The 22602-nt window shown below is 33.9% G+C and overlaps 2 protein-coding genes across 2 annotated transcripts; both read left to right on the top strand.

Annotated features, from left to right (window-relative positions):
• The first annotated feature begins 12749 nt into the window (after nucleotides 1-12749).
• On the top strand, nucleotides 12750-16366 carry LOC103036120 (interleukin-8-like). The gene is made up of 4 exons (XM_022677690.2): nucleotides 12750-14972; nucleotides 15280-15406; nucleotides 15514-15594; nucleotides 15789-16366. The coding sequence occupies exons 1-4, from the start codon at nucleotides 14912-14914 to the stop codon at nucleotides 15913-15915; spliced, it is 396 nt and encodes a 131-aa protein (XP_022533411.2). The 5' UTR covers nucleotides 12750-14911; the 3' UTR covers nucleotides 15916-16366.
• Nucleotides 16367-20570: 4204 nt separating this feature from the next.
• LOC103036419 (interleukin-8) lies at nucleotides 20571-22246 on the top strand. Its single transcript, XM_007238387.4, has 4 exons — nucleotides 20571-20711; nucleotides 20884-21019; nucleotides 21129-21206; nucleotides 21925-22246. The coding sequence occupies exons 1-4, from the start codon at nucleotides 20651-20653 to the stop codon at nucleotides 21998-22000; spliced, it is 351 nt and encodes a 116-aa protein (XP_007238449.3). The 5' UTR covers nucleotides 20571-20650; the 3' UTR covers nucleotides 22001-22246.
• The last annotated feature ends 356 nt before the right edge of the window (nucleotides 22247-22602 follow it).

The following is a 22602-nucleotide window of genomic DNA, read 5'->3' as shown; positions in this document are numbered from 1 at the left end:
ATAGTTATAATAAGAAGGGCACCACCTAAATAATGCCTGCGCTGTGGTGGTCCTCTGGGGTCCTGACCATTGAAGATATACATAAAAACAGAAACATGACTATAATCTTTAATTATAGAACTATAAACTCCTTTATGCACTGTAGGAACAAGGAGCTATTTGTAGTATTATTCTTGATTGGTGTGCATACATTTACTTGGGTTATTAAATAAAAATGTCTTCTAGTTTAGTTAGCGATCATGATTTACTACTGCTGCCAGCAGTTTTATACACATTTATAAACAACTGCAGATTCCAAGATCATCAGTTCGAACATCGGCAGTTAAGTGCTTATGTTGATCTTCTCTGTTCTCATTAATGATGTGTTTTATTTCACATTAGATACAAAAACTCATATGTTGTCATTTAGGAAGCTCTCTATCACATATTTCCTTTTAGAAAAAAAATCAGTCAATTTAAAAATGTGTTATAAATGTGTTATACAGGAAATAAATAAAAACATTTTCTGCACAAGGGAGCCAGTCAAATAATTGGCAAAACACACAGAAGATATTATGTGATCTGTCACCACATTTAATTGAACCGTTAAAACACAGGTTTCTCTTTTATTGTTGAAAGTTTTTTTTTTTGTCACATGTAATAAGACTTCACAGCAAACATAAACAGCCCAGTCTGCTTCAAAGCGTGAAGAGTGTTGAATCAACACTCAAAATGGTGACGGAAAATTGGCAAATTTCCTGTGCAAAAGAACAAATTCCAATGTATTCCAATCTGTAAACAGTACTTCCCAATCTTTACAGTTTGTACGTGAGGGCCATGCTTCACATTTTACATTTGTTGATTCTCTAATATTGTGAGAGCCAAAACCAGGGGTGTGGCAGCAAATTCTGGACCCTGTACACTTTCAATGTCAGTGGGCCCCTATCCATGCCAGTACTCAAGGATCGAAAAAAAATAATAATGATTTTCATGGGCCCCTCTTCCTACTCGGCCCTGGGTGGTCAGGTCCACTTTTTACCCCATTACCACACCCATGGCCAAAACCAATAAGTTTCTTTACATATCTATTAACATTTGCAATTTTCAGGAATATTTTAGCTTAATTTTTTTATAATGAAGGACAGCCAGCCAGCCATCAAAAGAGAAGGCATTTACTGTATATATATTTTTTGTCTGTCTTTAAATGTGCATTATAGGTAGCATTTAATGTTTTATTTAATTTGAAGGGAATGAGAGATTGTTTGGAAATGACCAAAGTTTACATCAACCGTGAGAACCAACAGTAAATAACTAAAAAGCAGTCATACAGTATGACACTGGACTACAAAAACTACATAAATTTATGTTCATCATGTTCCTTTGAGAGCCATTCCCTAAATCTGTTTAATATCACTTTTTTGTTGATCTGAGTAATTTATAATTATTTCAGTCCTTATGAGCTGCATGTAGTTTAATACATATTCAATATACCATACCATATATTCCAAGCAACCATACAAATTGCTTGGAATAATTTGGAGCTCAATAACTGTGTAATGTGAATGTAAAGAGAGAGGAATTGTTTAAAAAAATATGAGAAGCAACAATAAATATCTAAACAGCAACACCTTGTATATTCAGTAATGCAGTCTGATGCATGACTACAAAAGTCTACAAAACAAATCTATGTTTCAAGGTTGATATACTAGTGCATCTCAAATTAAATAGAATATCATTGGACAAAAAAAGTTACTTTATTTCAGTAATTCAGTTCAAAATGTAAAACTCATATATTATATAGATGTATTATACACACAGTGATTCTAAATGTTTATTGGTACTGCCAAAAGTACCAATCTTATATACTATTATATAATATTCTGAGACATAGATTTTTGGGTTTTCATTGGCTGTAAGCCATAATCATCAACAATAAAGGAAATACACGTTTTATAAATGTTTTTTTAACATTTTGAACTGAGTTACTAAAATAAAGTATTTTTTCAATGAATAATACATTTTTGACATGCACTAGTATACTTTGTTTGAGGGGGATTCACTTTATTTCACAATTTATTTGGTGCAATTTAATCTGTATGATTTTTCAGTCCGTGTTCTTTATTGTTAAACTATCCACGGCCTGTAGTAAATTACTGAAAGAATGTGCAGAAGTAGTCTTCTTTTTGTCTTAGCTCTTTTTTTCTATTTGGGTTGTAATGTTATAATGATAAATGTTGCCTATATGTCTTGATTTTGAAAGACATTGCATTTCTTACTGGCATTCAGCCGTTATTCTTTTACTTTTCATGTTTTACAGCTGAAAGTAGTTATTTAAAACTGGCTGAAGGTGTTTCCGGGATGAAGAAGAGGGTGAGTAATGAAATTTTATCGGGGGAGTCGTGGTTCCCTAGGTTGGATAAGAAGGAAGATGATTAAGTGAAGTTAGTAAAAAAAAAAGTTTTTTTGCATTTGAGCACACGCTGCTCCTCACTATCACTCTATTTATTATAACCTCAGTTAGCTACACACTCATGCATTTATTGCTGTTTTCATTCTAAAGTTATTTGCAACATGTGCAATATTTCACAGTGTACTGTAAGATCACTGCTCTCTGCACAATAGCTCATTAAAGTAATGCTGTAATAATACTTTTTTATTATAATATCTCCCATATATTTATGATTTAACTCATATATTGGGTTTAAACAGAAGATAAAATAAAAAATATATATACAGTGTGACAATGTGTTTAACTCTGCATATGACAATAATAAATATTGAGCCTTAAAAGCCTTAAAAACAAGAGATTAAAGATCCGTTTACACAAAAAACACTTACATAACTTCCCAGAAAATGTAAATGCTCTATTTCCTATATATATATATATATATATATATATATATATATATATATATATATATATATATATATATATATATATATATATATATAGTATTATGTAAATATATTTACGATCACAGAGAAGCATTAGTAAAAAGACGCACATATCAGTTTATGATTAAATTACCAATATGTAGCCAACATCTATGTTTATCTTCAGTGCTTAAAAGTCTTAGCTGGACATGTTTACAGTTTGTATTTTTCTTTACATTATATCCAAACCTTTAAAAATATTTTTATAGGCTATGTTTGAAGTATATTTGTAAAAAAAAAAATAATGACACATTTTCAACTTTTTGAAGTAGGTTTTGCTGAATTAAAGCATGTGATGCACTTTGGAAACAATTTATTTTAGATAGGCATGATTTTCAAAAATGTAGACTACTTTAGAGGTGCCTGAAAGGCCTCAGACTTTAGAATGTAAAGTGAGGGAGAGATAAACATTAATAAATAAAAGTTACACTGTACAAAAAGGTCAAAGCAACACATTTTAATTAGAGTGAACAAAAAATTGGGAACAGTGTTACCATTATTTCTAAAAGTTAATAAGATTAATTTGGTAAGATAATACATAAATATTTAAATGTGTAGACTATTAGTCAGACTAGCTGTAGTTAATTTAATGCAACACAGTCATTTAAATATTGACTGATCTTATTTTACTAAAAAGAACAGATATTTTCTTACGTCTGGCATTCTAAGATATAGAACTTTCTTTTTTTTATATTTGAAAATACAACAAGCTAGTCGTCTTAATGCAAGGATGTTCCTGACCTTTTACCACTTGCTTAAGCACTTGAGACAAGTGATTCAGTGTGAAATGAAAAGCCTCAGTTCTGAAGAATAAATGTTTCGGTAATTGCACTGGGAACAGATGCCAATGTTGCAGTGTTACGCAGCTAGGCTTCTAAAGAACTAAAGAACATTCACTGGCACTTTCACTTTTTTTGTTATTTCAGCCATTTCCATTTTCTGCAAATAAATGCTCTGAATGACAATATTTTTATTTGGAATTTGGGAGAAATGTTGTCCGTAGTTTAAAAGATAAAACAACAATCTCAGAGAAACAGATCTTATATTGGAGATATTGCAATATCTCCCAAAAAGAAAAAAATCTCACTCAATCAATTAAAATGTATTTTCATATTTTATATAGTCAAATCTTCACCATTAATTCTGCAGTAATTCAGAGCCCCTGAGCATGCTTGTTTTAGAGGAATGCTGTATCGTGGGAATGCAATTTGACTATCTTTACTGTTAGTCTGCGTGGATTTCTTTTTCACTCCCAGCAGATTCATTTTCAACAGAAGCATAAACTGTTTATTCCCTTAATGTTGTAAGATGTGCTCTCGCTGACCAGCACAGCTGGAAAGCTTTCCAAATCTTAAGCCTGTGTGTGTGTGTGTGTGTGTGTGTGTGTGTGTGTGTGTGTGTGTATGTGTTTGTGTGTGTGTGAATTTGATTTTATCAGGAACTGGTCTGAGGGTGTAAGGAGTGTGTTTCAGTGGTGGTCTCACTCTCAGGGGTCTGTGTGTGTTTGGGCCAGTAAAATCCAGCAGACTGGTTCAGATTACAGTACAGAGTCACTGGGTTAGAGATAAATAACACAGTTCAGATCACGACGTGTCAGAGTTCACACACTGCTCTCACACTCTTTATCACAGTAATTACTCACCTTTAACAGAGAGATCCACTGTTTTACTGTCCAGTAATGATGTGGGTGTGTTATCTCACACCTCTAAACTAGTAATGATTTTTACTGTATAGTATATAAAGTAAGCTGGTCTGTCTCATGACAATCATTAAACATTTAGCGCCCTGTATCAATCTTGTCCATTTCTCCCACATTCAACATGGCTATTAGAACTGACTTTTTAGTTACCATCTAGCACAGGGGTGTCCAAACTTTTTTTGTTGGGGGCCAGAAGGAGAAATATATTTGAAGTCACGGGCCACACTCTGTAATAAAACAAATAATGAAATATACCACTTTAAATAATACTTCCCCCCCCCCCCCTGATTTTTTTCATTTACACACCATTTTACTTGACTAACTATCTTTTATTTTTGTGTTGTGTAAACTAAGATTTTTCAAATTGATTTTTAATTTCATGATGTCTCTTAATATAAAACTCCTTAAACTTTTAGACTCTTTGGCCCGATTTTCTGCGCTAGAAATGCGCACCCTCTCCGATTTTAGACTCTTTTTCCCCGTTTTTTCCACTAGAAATGCACACCCTCTCCGACTCTTTGGCCCGTTTCTGACACCTAGCGTTCAAATTTTGAATCTCACATTATAAAAACCTGCTTAACAGCGGGCCAACTTTCATTCTATTTCTAAAATACCTCGCGGGCCGTTCCAAAAAAGGAAATGTAGTTTGATCACCCCTGATCTAGCATATTTCCCAGATCGTGACATGCACTACTGCCTGAAACATTATTCACTTTATTGTGAGTGGGCATGGTTTTCCCATTGGTAAATATATTAGGGGTGTAACAGTACACAACATTATTACAACATAACATGAGCCTATATTAGATGGATGGATGGATGGATGGATGGATGGATGGATGGATGGATGGATGGATGGATGGATACTTTATTGATCTACGAGGGGAAATTCTATTAATCTTAGAGTAGGAAATATTACAATATTACTGCAGCAAAAAGGGAAGAACCCAGGTGTCAGGAAATATAAGAAAATAGTTCCCCGATATATGTTGGTGTAAACAATAATTGGTGATTTTGCACATCTGTAACAGTAAATAAATTTAAAAACAATTACAATTATTTGACAAATGCAGCCGAAATGGATAGAAACACGTCAAATATGTGAATATTTAACATGTACAGCTTTCAGTAAAAAAATATTTATGCTTTTATATTTCCTTATTTATTTATTTATTTATTTATATATTTATTGTACTGAACTCGTACAGAACTGTGAAGTCAAAACTGTGGTGTGAACAGGACTGTGGGTTAATTACTTACACACCCCTTATGTGACATATATAAAAGTCACATAAAAAACATACAAATCTTGACAGAAAGAACTTCTCTGGTAGTTAAACATAACCCCCCCCCCCCCCCCCCCCCCAGCTGTGACATCAGCACTGCCTTCAAGTCTGCCCACATGTATAGACTTTCTCACAGGAGCAGTGCCAGACAGCAGTCACAGGGTTTCACTATGTGAATGGAATCTGTGTTGGTATTCCAGTAATAGAATTGGAGACATGTGAACTGCAGGCCTTGACTTGCCTTTCTCTGGAATTCAGAAAGCTTGTTTAATTAGCTAAAGTTTGTTTATTCTGTAGAGATAAAAAAGGTGATATCTGGGTAAAAGGGTAAGAGGTTTGCAAACAGACCTCAGACTCAGACAAGTATTTAGGAGTCAATTTCTGTACATTTTCTCCTTTGCAGAAGACTATACAGCTGTCAAAATGTTTTTCGTGCTAAATCATATACCGGGTGAGTCAAAAGTTGCAGGAAAACCTTGTATTTCAGAACGAAAGCGAAATGGAATATGACACATCTCAATATCCCAGGAAGAAAATTTATTTTCAGATTTTTTTTATTCATTAGCACTGTGATGTATTTAAAAGAAGACCAGCTCCATCTCTGTCTCTGAGTATTTACTGTTAGACGTGTATTTCCAAAGAATAGATTTCATTATTTTTTTTTTTTTCATTATTTTAAAAAGCTAACATTTTCTTTAAAAAATCCTAATTATTGTAATGTAAAAGAACTGAGTATTATGCACATATTTTTTATTGTTTTAATAAAATATTTTTTAGCTCTGTGTTCAGTGCATTTACTGTTCAAGCTTCTGCATTATTTACTAAAATATCCTGAAATCCAGTTTTTTATGGTTTACATTTAGCTCTACCAGACAACTCTAGACGTGAGTATTAAAAGAATCTTTAATGTAGACAAAGCTGTTACAGTTTGGTCAGTGATGATATCTAAAGTAAAATTTTTGGCGTAGGCCCTGTCATTGGCTCAGGTCTTGCAGCATCAGATTCTGTCATGTGTAGAAGGCAGAGGCCGAGCCAACTTCAGGACACTCAGACAAGACCAACCTGGTGTTGGTAGAGTGGATGGAAGAAAAATATGAATAGTCTGCCTCTAAAAGCTGAAATATACATGTAGATGTGATTATAGGTCTTTTAAAGACAGGTGGAAGCTGGTGATCATGGTCAACATAAGGTGACATAGTATTAGAGTCTCCTGGCAGAACGTACACTTAGCTTACATTTTAATTTAGTTCAGTAATTCAATAATGCAATGAGAGGTCAGTGCTATGGAGGTATATAACTGCATCATGTGGCATAATTCCATAATCATCAACAACTTCTAAAGGACTTTTCAGGTCTTCAGATATTTTTCATATTCTGTTACTATTGCTAAGTGCACAAGTTTCAGTTTTGGTTTGACCAAGAAAGATATAAGCATTTCCTTGTCACAAATAAATGTAAATTGAATGCACAGCATCTTGTCCTGAGGAGGTTCGTCCATTTTCAGACCACTCTGCCTGTCACTGACTGGGGGCACCACACAAGCCCACCACTTGGTCCATCACCAATTAATTCCCTTCTAAGGATAGTTCATTTACTTTAGGTATCACTGACATACATAAAACTCTGACGAACCCATCAAACAATCAGGCAACCTTTACTTTCACTCAGCTGTACACTGAGAGAGGCCCTTATTTCCAGTGTAATGTAATATCTAGACAAAGTGTATTGTGAAACATTCAACTGTTTCTGTCTGTCTGTCTGTCTGTCTGTCTGCTTATCTTTTGATCAAGTTGTGGTGACTCATGGAGCAAACCCAGAAACGCAGCTTGTAAAATAGCAATACACACCCACACACCCACATAGTCATACCTAAGAGCAATTCAAGATATATGATCTGATCTGCCTACCTGCACATGTTTGGGAGATGTTTGGGTGAAAAGCAGCATATCTGGAGGAAATCCATGCAGTGAACTAGAACTTGTCGAATTTGATCTTAGTTTATATGATGATTTATTTACTTTATGTTGCAGCAAATTATGTTACTTAGTATATATTGTAACCCATGCAGACACAGGGAAAACTCAGTTGTGAAAATCAGATTTTATAGCTACAGTGAACAAGTGAGCTGTAATACTGTATTGTAACTAAACTATTTTATGTTCAAATCTAAAATTATTTTAGTTAATTTATTTTATGTTACAGCAATAGATTATATTTATTACAGAAACAAGATTTGACACTGGGATAAGTGAACATTGTACAATCCATATGCATCCAGAAAAAATAGAGAAGAGAGAGAGAGAGAGAGAGAGAGAGAGAGAGAGGAGCAATGACGCGGAGCGCGAGGGCGAGAGAGAGAGAGAGGAGCACAAGGGCGAGAGAGAGAGAGAGAGAAACAGAGACCGATTCTCCTTATGAAAATTCACCTGGTAAAAAAACCACAATTGCAGTGTCATGAGTAAATGTCTACAATGAGCAGTTTCAAAGAACGTATAGTGATTTCTAGCTTGTAGTGTGAAAAAAGTATTTATTGGAATATCTCAAGAAAAAAGTAAAATGAACTAAACTTTTAAACTAGTTCAGAATTAAAATTATGAACTTATAACTTGAATTGTTCACTTTCAGCATGTATGAACTGAACATGAAATAGTTCAGAAAAGCTGTGAACTGGCACAACACTGTGTATGTATAACCTCATTCTTTAGGTGCAAGATTTATTGTATACATGTATTGCATTACACATTTGAAAGTAATATAAATATATTTAGACAATGAAATGGATTAGTGACTTTACACTATTCTAGTTCTAGTTCTCACTTGTTCACTAGAGCTAATAGCAGATTTTCCATGGCAAATGAAATCACAGTAGAGTTTCCCAGTGTCTGTGTAGGCTTTCTCCAGGTATGCCCGTTTTTTCCCCACCCTCCTATACATGTGCAGGTAGGTAGATCAGATATAAAGATTGAAATAATAAAGGTTGACTTATTAATTGATGGGATCACCAGAGTTCATTCTATTTCTGTGGTTCATGTATTAATGGAACCGGAGGATCCTGATGATGGGCTAAGTTGTAGGCTTGTGTGGTGATTGTGCTCCCAGTCAGTACAATAGGTATGATTGGGAATGGACAAACCTTATCAGGACAGGATTATTTGTAATATTAATATTAATAGAGTTAACAATGAAAAAATAAAAATCTAATAATTTCACTCTAAAACAGAAAAAAAATCAAAGCCAAGAAATAAAAAAGCACTGTTTTATGACAAAGAAGTAACAACATAAAAGTTAAACAATATTATTAATATCAGATTGTTTTATAACACAAATGACACGAAAACAATTTAAAAACAATTTAAGCCCCATTTAGACAATAAAATGGTTCAGTGACTCCACACTATTCCAGTTCAGTAGTTCACTGCAGATAAAAGCTGATTTTCCCATGAAAAAACCCCTTTGTGAGTGAGTTTTCTCCATGTTTGCTGCTTTCCGCCCACCTCCCAAACATGTGCAGGTGGGTAGCTCAGCTATCCTGAATTGCCTACAGGTATGAGTGTGTGGGTGTGTTTCTGTCACCCTGTCCAGAGTGTATTCCTATATTACACCCAGCATTGCTGTTTTTGCTCTTGTCTTCATGCTAAAGTAATGGCAACTACAGATTTCAAATGTGTTTGAAAGCTTTAAAGCAAATCTAATATAATGTATATCAGCTTACATATGTGAAAAACTAACAAAGCAATAGAATACAAAGAAGCAACATTTTGTAAGAAGAATAAAATAAGTAACAAAATATACTCTGAAGCACGTATATCACTATAATTCAGATTTCAGAGGTATTGAAAGCATCAAAGCAAGCATATCTTGTGCCTGCATCAATAAAGCAATGAAACACCTGCGTAATCATAGCCACCTGTAAAGACTCAAGTTCCAAACATGGGGGCCTAAAATTGGGCAATTTAACCTAGCTGATTCACCTACCAGCACATTTAGTACATGGGTACATAGGAGGAAACTAGAATACCTGGAGAAAACCCAGACAGACACAAAGAACATGTGAAACAAGAAAATAAAAAAGTAGAAATCTTATGTAGATAACTTTAAAAAACAAAACAGCACAAAATTACAATTAATGAGGAAGTTAGTTAACATAATAAAAGCTAAAAATGTTAATCTTATAATTTTGTATAATACAAATTAAGTAAAATAATACAAAATAAAATAACCTCCAATCAGGCCTCCTTTGAACACAGTTTTTCTTTTGTGCACGTTTAGTACTATACTGTTTATTTATTTCTCATATTTAATTTTTTATTAATTTAAATGATCTGTTTCAAAAGTTTTGTCATTTTATTTTTTTAATCATGTTAAAAATATTGTTAAATTTTTCTGTAAAGCACTTTGAATTGCCTCTAAAAGATGCTATACAACCTGCCTTGCCTAACTGTTGCCTAACATTTCTTTTAGATTACTATGTTTTTTCTTCTTAATGATATTCCACAGTTGATTTTCATAATCCCAAGGTTTTACCAATATCGTTAATGATTTAATCTTTCTTCATGTTATTGGAACAGCTCTCGTCTTTATGTTGAGACAATGGCAAATAAAGACTCTAAAGGTGACTAACAACTTAGAAACATGATCTTAGATCGTATTCCTGCACTAATGTGTTGTAAAATGAAGGGGTGTAATATAGTGTTGCAGTCACAACATGGTAAAACAAAAAAAATATGCATGTACACTTAAATTAAAATCCTAAACTGAAAAGTAAAGCAGCATAACAAGGAAAATAGGTACTGGTTACACACTGTAAACCCATACCTTGATTTAAGTCTGTTTTACATAAAATTGGATATTTCTAAACAATACTCATATACATATACATATACATTCAAACTGAGATCTTTGAGTTGAACCAACTTATAATAACTGTTTAGTTTAGTTTAGTCTGTTGCCATTGGAAGCTTCTTTTACATTGGCTTCTGTCACAATCTATTTGCATACTGGGTGTGTCCAACAGTTTCTGACTAACACTCACCATCAGTGTGTAGTGATTCCCCCTGGGCTACTTTAGAAATAAATAAGCTTCCCCTTCCCCTTTAGTTGTTTTAATTTATGCTAACTCAAGTTTTCATTCCCCATTACTTAAAAAGTTTGAGCAAACCATCGACCTTAAAAAAGTTAAGTAAACTCAACTTATCCAGTCTTACAATATAACAAAAATGAAAAAAGGTTAATCAACTTCCCCTTTAGTTGTAATAACTTGATGTTCTAAGTTATGCTAACTAAAGTTTTTATTACCTGTTATTTAACTTTTTGAAGGCAACCGGTTTCCTCAATTTTTTTAAGTAAATTCAGCTTATCCCTGCTTACAGTGCATAAATCAGAGAGGACAAGACCAAGTGCTTACAATGAGAATTGGGAATTTAGGATCTCAGACATCTGGTTTCTGTTATCAGCGGGTGAACCACTCTAAATACTTTGACTGCACTGCTGTGCTGTGCAGGATATTTTTTCAGTGTCTCTGGCAAATGAGTCACTTTTTCCTCCTCCAAAAATCGCCAGAATATTAGTAGTTACACAAATAAATAAAATATAATTGTATTCCTTTGAAAAAAAAACAGTGTGTTCCAAAGTGAAGGCTACAATTGAGGTCAGAGAGAGGTTGCTAGCTCTGTTACTGTTACACGTATTTGAGATGGTCAGTTTCTTCAAAATGTAGACATTTGTCTTTGTCTGTTCTTTGTTTTTTGTTTGAAGCAACCATGAACATGGTCTTTAGTGATATACAGGCAAAAAACACAGCCTTTTCCTTATTGATAGGAGAATTATGTGACTTTTATGTGATTATGTAAATGATGCCCTATAATGTTCTCCTATAATATACAATGTGAGCAAACTAACTAATAGGGCAACATTGATCACAAAATGTGGAGCACAAACCTGAAGAAGAGATTTTTGTGTGTGTGACCACAGGGTTTTATATTTGTAATATTCTTTATTGACTAAAGCAGGCCAACAGATCTTAAGTTGTTGATTATCCCAAACAGATTTAAAGGCTGATTTCTGCCAGACAATAAAAGCTTCAAAAAGCAAAAAAAATATCTGCAGCTTGCTGCAATGGAAATTGGGTAAAAAAAAAAAAAGAAATTCTAGCTTATCGTTTTTTTTTGTTTGTTGATTCATTAGAAGCTTTCTAAAGAAGCATTGAGACATATGTATGCAACGATGTTAATTCCCACATTAACAGAACTTAATACAATGTTTTATTGTGAGCTGTTTTTTAAACAGTAAACTGAATAGTACTTATCTACTTCATAGCTGCAAGAAGCTTGCGATTATTTATGAGCAGACTGAAGAGTTGGAGGAGAACTCAGAGAATTGTTGGGCTGGAGTTCAGGTGGCTTACGCTTGTTACAAGAAAACAAGTCCCTCCTGATAAGTGGCATCTGGAGGGAGAGATTTAACAGAATTAAAATTGGGAAGATGGGAAGGTGGATGAGTGCGAAAACCTGAACATATGAACAATGTAGATCTGATATTTAAAGGACGTTTCAGGACTTCCGTCATGTTCCTCCTTCCAATATCTTGTTGTTTCAGAACAGCATTTATATTTATGCTGACTCAAATCCAGATATTTTTATATCTTTGTATTAATTATTTTCACCTTTGTATTAATCTTAGGCAAAAAACCTTTTTGGATTATTTGATTAAGCACATATTGTGGGTCCTACCAAATTCTATTCTTGTTCTAAAAAAATATCATATACATAAATTGTTACAGTTATTTTATTTACTATTATGGTGTATTTGTGAATAACTGTGGCTACAGTATCTATGGGGTTAAGGCAGTATTTATTCCAACCTGACAAATACCCCAAAAAAAACCTTTGTCATTCCAATTTTAAGGTTATGCATGCTCAGTACATAAAAACAGGAACAACTATGTGTAAGTTAACGTTGTGATGTCAGCATTTTCAAAAGGTCACAGTTTGTGCATCCACACAAAAACACAGTGGACACTAATCCACATGGAAAAAATGATACTTGCAGTGTGCAGTGACCTAAAGTTGAACTTTTTAAGGTGAATTGGAGGCCAAATTTGTGAAGGTGAGAAGATGCATAAAAATAAATGCTTCCTGCTGATTTATAGTACTACAGAAACATAATGTACAGTAAATACTGTAATAACCTGTTAGTGTCAGCCTTATTGAGAATTGCCTGGCATCACCAACATCCTGGAAATTAACAGGATGTATGTACTTCCTCTGAAGCATGTGAGCCATGCACAGAGACAGCCAATCATGCATTTTTGCAACATTTTTCCCCCCCAAAAATGTTTGAAGATGATTTTTCCTTGACATGTTTCTGTGCTCCTCGGTGTAAAATTTCAAATCAAACCAAACCAATCAGAAGTAAATAATATAGTACAGTAAAACTCAGATTTAAGGGCATTTGCACAAATGTTGGTTTTTGGTTTTAATGTAAAAATTATAATACTGTGGTTTACAGTCTAGTCCATGTTATGGCACCATAATATTTGTATTTACATGTGACTATGGTTACCCAGGCTTGTTTCATTGGTTTATTAGTACAGTCATAAAATATAGGCTTCCCTCTAAGCATTCAAAGACCTTTGGACTCTGTATATGTTTTTACCTCAGTACCAATGGAAGCCAAAGCTAAAATTAATATATTAACATAACGCAAAAATAATTAGCCCTTGGTATCATCTGTCTGGAAAATTATTAAAAAATAACACAGTGTTGAGCTTAATAATCACGAAGGGACTGGTAGGCCAAGGAAAACGATAACTGCTGATAGGCAAGAGAATCCCCACTGATCTTCAGAAAATGTTCAGTTGTCTGTGCAACAAATCAACAGCCTTCTGGAGTCTGGTGTGCATTTGTCAGAAACTAATATTCAAAGAAAACCTCATGAACAATGTACAGAATGGCTACATTGCAGTTAAAAAAAATACTTGCTGGAATTCTGAAAAAAAGGTCTTGTAGATAGATGAGACCATTAGATAACCTGTATCAGAGTGATAATGGAAAGGGCAAACTGTGAAGACAAAATAGATCTGCCTACAGTCTAAAGCATATCACCTCACATCTGTGACACATGACAGGGGGTGTTATGACTTGGGCATGTACGATTTCCCTTTTTCACTTTTGCATTTTTCTTCATTGATGGTGTAACTGATGAAGGCAGTAGCACAATGCATTGTGGGAGCACTTCATCCTACAGATAATGATCTTAAACCTATTGCAACATAAGGCAAAACAGGTGTTTCTTAATGTAAAAACGGAAACTCTTGCGTGTTACCTAGCAGACAAGCAGGAGCTGAAGATGACTGCATAAGAGACTTGAGAAAGCATCACTTGAGATGATATCCAGCATCAAGTGATGTCTACAGATGGCAGACTTCAAGCAATCATTTAATATAAGTAATAAATACCCAACACTGCTATGTCCCAAACATCATGTTGCCCTAAATGGGGGATGTGAAAAAAGGAATGTACTTCAACATAGAAACAATGAAATAAAGGCAAATACACTTAATTCTATAAAAATTAAGTCAAGTATCTTTTTAAAGTATGGAGCAAAAGGTCATTTAAAGAAAAAAAGCACACTTTTAAAAGAAGACAACAAAGAAGAAGAAAAAAAGACGATGAAGAGGACAAAGAATTCAATGTCATAACTGATACTGATATATGTGTTTAACAAAGAAACTCTTATTTTTACTCTTTTCTGGATTAAGTGTGTTAAGTCTAGCATTATTCCTGCTCACTATCCCTTGTGCATCACAGTTCAGAGGAAACAAATGCAGCTCTTCTCTGGAACTTCACAGCAGCGTAACCTCTTTTGCAATCTTACTCTGTGGAGGCGGGAGTTCTTTTAAAAGGGACAGCAGCACAGTGAGCTGAGCAGCAGACTGGGGAATCTCACCAGGATCTCCTGAAGAGCTTTTACATTTATTTATTGAAGCTGTAAGGAATAGAAACTTTTAGAAAACATGAATCAGACAATTCTAGTGATCACTGTTTTAGCTTGTGTGGCTTTCTCCATAACAGAGGGTAAGTACATTCATTTGATTTTATTTGGGGTACTGAGTTAATGATGATGATGATGATGATGATGATGATGATGATGATGATGATGATGATGATGATGATGATGATGATGATGGGGATGATAATAATGATACACCAGCAACATTCTGACTTGTAAAAAACCTTTTACTTTAGTAATAGGGTTTCATTGTTATACAAATTCATACAAAAGATGAATATAATACCACTGTGTGTTCCATTCTTCATTGAATTTAAGTACATTTAATAAACTATAGTAAACTTATATCTTTTTTCCTCTGTGAATTTTCAGGTGCAGCTATATTTATTCAGCCTAGGTGCAAATGTACAGGCACTCAAAAAACACAAATCAAGACTGAGAAGATTCAAAACTTTGTGAGCATTGCTCCTGGACCTCACTGCAAGCGCCTCCAAGTCATGTAAGTTATAATGAAAAGATTAGCAGACATGTTTGATATAGTTGATGTATTTAAAGTAAGACCTTAAAGATGTTCATAGACTTACTTTTGTTTTCTTCTTCCTACAGTGCCACTGTGAAACATAGGCACATGGAGGTAGAGGTCTGTGTCAACCCCAATCACAAGTGGGTCAAAGAAGCCATGGCTAAGTGAGTACATCCTGCTGTTTCAAATCCTTTTCAGCTATAAAATAACATATACTCAACAATATGAAATTAAGAGAGAATGAAATAAGTCTAGGATAAGGAATATTGCTTATATCTAAACAGTCATTTTTGTAGATAGTTTGCATCCCATATAAATGTTAATGTTCTAACATTAGGATCTTTCTCTTCTTTTGCAGACTGGAACAGAAGAAATCTAAGTCTACAACAGTTCCACCACAGCTCCACCACAGCTCCACCACAGCTCCACCACAGCTCCACCACAGTGACAAACTGATTCAAGATTCAAACAACAAGAAACAGTGAAATGCCTGAAATGCAGTGAAAAGTCTACAACAGTTCCACCACAGCTCCACCACAGTTCCACCACAGCTCCACCACAGTTCCACCACAGCTCCACCACAGCTCCACCACAGTTCCACCACAGCTCCACCACAGCTCCACCACAGCTCCACCACAGTGACAAACTGATTCAAGATTCAAACAACAAGAAACAGTGAAATGCTTAAAATGACCAAAGAAGTTTGTTTGTTTGTTTGTTTGTTAATTTAAATAAATGTTATTAACTATTTAATTGTGTGAAGACTGCAGTGGCCAGTATGTGAAATTAACATGAAGTTGTATTGTATTGTACTGTAGTAGTGTATTTTCTTCTTTTTTAAGCACTTTAAATAATTCCACGTACTTTGTCTTGTTATTTCTATTGTTCTATTATGTTGTATTTGGTTACAAATGTTAATAAAGTATTTTAACAGAACTTTTCAGATTATGTGTGTATTTTTTATTTTCACATCTCACTCATTTTGTTACCACTTTAAAATAGGACTACCTTTATATAGGGGTTATGAATGGTTTATAAAGGAGATTATTAATGCTTATTAATTAGGCTGCAAATACTTTAAAACACATTATAAGCAGTTAATAAATAAATAACAACATGGATAGAAATGACAACAGTGAGTAAAAAAATGGCAAAATAGTGATTCCATACTCATTTCCACTATCAAACTCTAATTAGTATTAAACCTGACCTATGTATATGTTTATAAGTATGTTAAACTATTTACTATACATTTAATGACTCAGTTGAATTAAATGACTAAACAAACAACAGATCACCGTTGCCTTTTCAACTAATGTGTTGTAACTACTTATCAATGGTTTTAAGGCATTTACAACCTAATCAATAATACTTAATAATCTATTTTATAAACCATTTATAAACCCTTTATAAGGGTAGTCTTATTTTAAAGTGGTACCCTCATTTTTTGGTTTCATTCTACTGTTAGTAACAGATTACATTATATTACATTACATTTTGCGGATGCGTTTATAAGCAATAGAGGACAAAGAAGTTCAAGGCAAAAACATTTTTGACAGAGCCTAAAGAAGGCGAAAGGAAAATAGTGTGATAGAGGAATAACGGAGGGGAAGAAGGAAATGAGGTTAGAAGTAGTTAGTGTGTTAGAGGTGTTAGGAGAGTATAAGTGCTCTTTGAAGAGCGCTGTCTTCAGAAGTGTCTTAAAGATAACGAGGGACGCTCCTGATCTGGTAGTGGAAGGTAGTTTGTTCCACCAGCGCAGCGGCCAGGGGTAACCTGAGCCTTTAGAGATGAGATGATTACATTTACTATTGCAATGCTGAACAATACATCTCTAAATATTACATTTAATCTGAAGGCCAAAGCTGTTAAAGGTAGTCTGCTTACCTTCAATTGTTAGAAGAGAAAACAATTGACACATTTCTGTTATAGTGTGTTACTGTTGTTAAATCTACAACAGTGTTCCACTGAAGTCCTCCCAATTATGTATCACACAAGGTAATGGCTCACATATTTATGGGTTACTGTATGTTGTGTCTAACCTCCTCTTTCTTTGAAAAATGTTCCACAATAAATGCATCATTTTGTTGATAATGAGCATGGTGCAAATGTGTTCTTTTTTTGGGAGTTCATAGAAACATGTGGTTATTACTAACTCATTACTAACGGCTGAGGAGTTGCTGCATACATTATATTTATTTAGGTTATGTAGAAATACTGGAATATGCTGATTTTGATCTGTTGGTGGCATGTAGGAGTTGTGAGCTGAGCAGTTGATGTTGATGTGAGCAGTAATTAATGAGTAGTTCATTTCAAGGATACATAATTAGTAAGTAGTTCTTACTAATAATAGATGTGTAAGACTAGTATGTAAGTAATTAATGTTACTATATTATAATTATTAGTTTAGTACTATATACTGAGTAAATACTTAGCACTCTCTGGTAGTTACTAGGAGGGATTTTGCTGTTAATGCAGTACTATTTGTTAGTTCCTGCATAGTTACCTATTAACAATGCAACAGTATTATAAAGGGTTTCTCACTTATAATGATGACCCACACTTGGGTTGGATGCAGTTCCTGTATATTTTAAATCCAGAGTGAACTAGTGGTTAAATGGTTGGGTGTATAAGATGCTCTTCTCTCTCACATCTGTAACGAGCTGATAGAGTATAGATTGAAATCTTTGCGAGTTGAATGTGTACCACTTGTAAATGTCAGATGTGGCCCAGGTCCATGCCACATTAACACCTTCTGAAACCATTAGACCAGACTAATATTTGTATTGTGATTTGTCTGTATTAAATTATTTTCTAAATTATTAAATTATTGTTTAATTTATCTTCATAAACAATGTTTTTTCTTTCTTTCTTTCTTTCTTTCTTTCTTTCTTTCTTTCTTTCTTTCTTTCTAGCAATAATTAAGAACATATCTAACTTACTTATCTAACATGACAAGTCATATTTAGTTATTATAGTGACAATGCAACATTATTACAGCTCTTTTTGGCAACGCTCCCAGGAAATCGCACATTTGTAATGCCAGAAGTCCAAGAAAAGTATTATAGGTCTACCTCTCTGTGGGTGGGTAGGATGGCCCTTATTCTAATATGTTATTTTATTTTAGCTTTTGGCCAAAAAATATTTTTGGCTTATTTAATGTTCAGGGGTCCTACAGTGGCATTATATTACATTGGTGTTAGTTATCATGGAGGGAACAGTGAAAGCCATAACTCTGAGAGCTCTAAAGGCACTGTGTGATAAAAGACACACATAACTAACAAATACATCAAAAAACATCTAAGCACTCTACCTTCATCTTAGGCAACTCAGTTGTAAATATTAATCATTTAACGGACATGTGACTTTGTAATAGTTAATAAAAGGCTGCCACTTTATCATAACCCAAGTAACTTTTTTGCCAGTAGTAGGCGTGCTGACTAAACACACTGACTATAGTAGATGTGGTGGTGAGTGTATTTATAAAGTGTATTTTTGCTAAACTTAGGCTGTGTTTCAAGCATCAGACCAGATCAGCAGTGCAATTAAATTTAGCCTCTATATTTAACCCATCCATGGCAGTAAATACATACATTTTCACTTGGAGCAGTAGAAAGCCAACACAACATACAGGTGCAATAAGGGGCTGTGCAAGGGTTATCTTTTACACAGTGCAATATTCTGAAATAGCTCCATACTCCATATGTAGTGCACTACTAAGGTCATGGAATTTAGACCAACACAAATGATGCACAAATAATGATCCATTTGCATTTCAGACAAAAAATATTGCAGTAAACAAAAACAGTAATAGGCATATAATGCATTTCTGATGTGTAATAGTGACCAAAAAGTGCACTGTAAGTAATGAGAACATATTAAATATTGACAAAGTCTGAATATTTAAATAATTAAGTAATACATCATTTATTAAATATTAAATATTAAACGTAAGCTTTATGTGCTGGTTAGATTAACAAATTTGGTGGAAACAATTGAAAGCACAGTGTGGGCTTCAGTCCAGCCTCTGCAATCCCAACCCATGGAAGAGCTTGCTAAAATATCCTGCATGGTAAAATTGTGTATTTAGTTCTTCTTCTTCCATAAAAAAAGTAACCATAAAAATGTTGTTTAAATGTTTAAATTCAAGAATAACACAGTTCATTATATTTCCACATGTACTTTTACTTTAAAAAAATCATTAGGACACACCAAAGCATTTACACACACATATATTCACACTTTTAAAAGTCAAAGTCTGAAAACAGCAATATAGTTTTAGAAACCCTCATAATATCACAAGAGGAACCATGAGAACCATGATAAAACCCTTAGCTTGCATCTCTTAAGGTGGTCTTTTGTGGATTTTTTGGTCTGTTTAAGATCATTATCCTGCTGAGGAAGTCATTCACTTTTAATTGGGATTTTAATAGGGTTTCTACAGACAGTATGATGTCTGCTGGTATCTAACTAAAATCATTCTCCCCTCTACAAGTGAATTGGCTCTAAATCTTCTTATATTCATCAACATATGTACCCAATTTCTCCAAATGTTCCTTTACAGTTTTTTTATTGAGACTGAAAAAATATTTATTAGAATATACAATAACTTACCACGATAAACTGCATGGCTAAAAACTTGAAGACTAAAGTAAATATAAAAATACAGCAAATATCTCAATATTATATCAGGATGAAATGTTGACTTTATTCTATTGTCTTGTATCTATATGATGCACTTTCAGGAGAATGAATGTGACCTGCACCATTTCAGTACACAGGCAGCTACTGTTACTGACTTACTCTTAAAGAATCTGAAACCAAACTAATGAATTGAAATTTCAAAAGACGTCCAAAATCTGACATTAATAATGAAGTGACAGCTCAGTTAGAATAGATTAAAACTGTGCAGCCTACAAGGTAGCTGTTTATCTATTGGCATTGACTCTTTGGCATTGTTTTCTGATATGATTTCACTTTTAATCATATCTTGTCACATTCATGCGAAAGCAGATCTTCCTTGGAACTTTCATCATATCTCTAATCAGCAGAGTGTAGGATCTTATTACGCAATCTTACTCTCTCTGTGGAGGTGGGAGCTGTAATAAAAGGAAGAGCAGCACCATGAGCTGAGCAGTGGATGGAGAACCACAACAGAATCTCCTGAAGATTAAACCTATTCAATTTATTCATTGGAGCTGTGAGAATTTTTTGCCAACAATGAATCACTCAATTCTAGCCATTGCTGTTTTGGCCTGTGTGCTTTTCTCCATGTCAGAAGGTAAGTTTATTCATTGTATTGCTTTACAATTGAGGGCCATATGTTGTTACACTTATAGCTTGTTTCCTGAAAATGATTCTTAAATAAAAATAAATAAATAAATAAATAATTCTATATTATATGTTGTTCTAAATGGCACCACTTCTAAATATCTCTTTTTTTTTCTAAATAGTTTCAGAGGGAGCGAGATCCCTCCTACCTCCTAAGTGCCGGTGCACAGAGATGCAAAAAACACCAATCAGGTTTGAGAGGATTCAGAGATTTGAGACTATTGCTGTTGGACCTCACTGCAAAACGGAACAAGTCATGTAAGTCATAATTATTATCCGTAATATGAGAGTGTGTGAGTGTGAAAGCATTTTAGAGGTGTGCAATTTGTATTGATTTTCAAAGTAACAGTAATGCTTCTTCTTACAGTGCCGTTGTGAAAATTAAGAGGGAATTCAATGTCTGTGTCAATCCCAGTGACTTGTGGGTCCAACAAGCCATGGCTAAGTAAGTTTCACATTTACAGATTTTACCCGGCTTGTCACTCAGACACATTCCCGCTCTTCAGTATAATTTTGCACCATACACTAACAAACAATCAACAATATAAAACGTTGCAAATACGATGCAATCTTTTTAAATAGATTTTAATGCTCATTATAGAATAATATTTGCTCAATACTTTTGGGAAATTGGGTATTCTAAAGAACCTATGATTATATCTGTTCATGCATAAATACTTTATTTATGAAAGCAACTACTGAAAGCAAAAGAAGCCACACTAGTTACAGGGTTATGTTTTAGCTCAGTGTTTTACCTAATCTGCTGCAATAGCTATTAGAATTTTTCATTCATTTGAAAATAGATAATGCCTGGAGCCAAAGGGACAGGTGTCAAAGTTTCATCTTTCACACACACATATCACTTAATGCTGACAGCTCGGTGTATTTGCTTAACACAACAAACAGGACAACCAGTTATGTGTGTTTTTACATAACAACACTGAGAGAAAATACCTTAAAGCACGTCTGTCACTTACTGTGAGGTATCATGGATAAGTGTACAGATTTTTCTGCAATTAATAAAAAGTAAAGAAAGAATACGTACTTTAAAAAAAACGTTCTACTACTTTCTACTACTGTATGTGTGGCAACATTGATTTACATTCTGAGTAATTTAATTATTATTATATTAACCTTACCATCTTTCTCTTCCTTTTCTGCAGGTTTGAGCCGACCAAACCAACTTTTACTGAGACGAACAGCACGACGATGTTTCCAAAAAAAGAAGAAGAAAAATGAAAGACTTCAAGAAGAATTGTGTCTTAACTGAAAAGTAGTTTGTATTGAATGTTTATAACCACAGGAAATCACTGTTACCATGTTACATAGTTTTGATGGAGTAACTAAAATCAATGTGAAATATGTGCTATTATTTCTTACAGCATTTAAGCACTTTATGTAATCTTACAGTACATATTTTGTATGTTTTTTTGTATTTTTATACTGTTTGTATACTAATATTTATAAAGTATTTTTTGCTGACAATTTCAGATCCTGTGTGTTCAGTTTCTTTCACATCTTAATCACTCTGTAGTTCGGATATGGGATCAGATATGAAATAACACATCGTTGAATCTTTAGCTGCGGTATTTAGGCGCAGGCGTAGACTATTATCGTCAACAGAACATTAGAACAGGTTTAATTATTCATCTTCAGTTACTGACTGTGGGCTTTTGGAGCGAGAGGGGGAGATAGTTGGAGGTCAGTAATTGATATCCTTTTTTGGAATTTGGGGTTTAGTCCAAATCTGTTACACAAAAACATTTCAACTTAAATTAGCAAAAGAACAAGATACAAAAGAAAGGTAAGCAAAAGAAAATTTTACATGTTTAGAAAAAAAA

This window comes from Astyanax mexicanus, chromosome 8 (assembly GCF_023375975.1).
Source record: "Astyanax mexicanus isolate ESR-SI-001 chromosome 8, AstMex3_surface, whole genome shotgun sequence".
Lineage (NCBI taxonomy): Eukaryota > Metazoa > Chordata > Actinopteri > Characiformes > Acestrorhamphidae > Astyanax > Astyanax mexicanus.
The sequence above is the reverse complement of the archived record's forward strand: the minus strand, read 5'-3'. Positions and strand labels throughout refer to the sequence as shown.

Bases quoted from the DNA above. Each gene is read 5' to 3' on its own strand.
- LOC103036120 (XM_022677690.2), top strand. From the start codon at position 14,912: ATGAATCAGACAATTCTAGTGATCACTGTTTTAGCTTGTGTGGCTTTC. The intron at 15,407-15,513 runs GTAAGTTATAAT...TTCTTCCTACAG, and splicing joins TGCAAGCGCCTCCAAGTCAT to TGCCACTGTGAAACATAGGC. The intron at 15,595-15,788 runs GTGAGTACATCC...CTTCTTTTGCAG, and splicing joins GTCAAAGAAGCCATGGCTAA to ACTGGAACAGAAGAAATCTA.
- LOC103036419 (XM_007238387.4), top strand. From the start codon at position 20,651: ATGAATCACTCAATTCTAGCCATTGCTGTTTTGGCCTGTGTGCTTTTC. The intron at 20,712-20,883 runs GTAAGTTTATTC...TTTTCTAAATAG, and splicing joins GCTTTTCTCCATGTCAGAAG to TTTCAGAGGGAGCGAGATCC. The intron at 21,020-21,128 runs GTAAGTCATAAT...TTCTTCTTACAG, and splicing joins TGCAAAACGGAACAAGTCAT to TGCCGTTGTGAAAATTAAGA.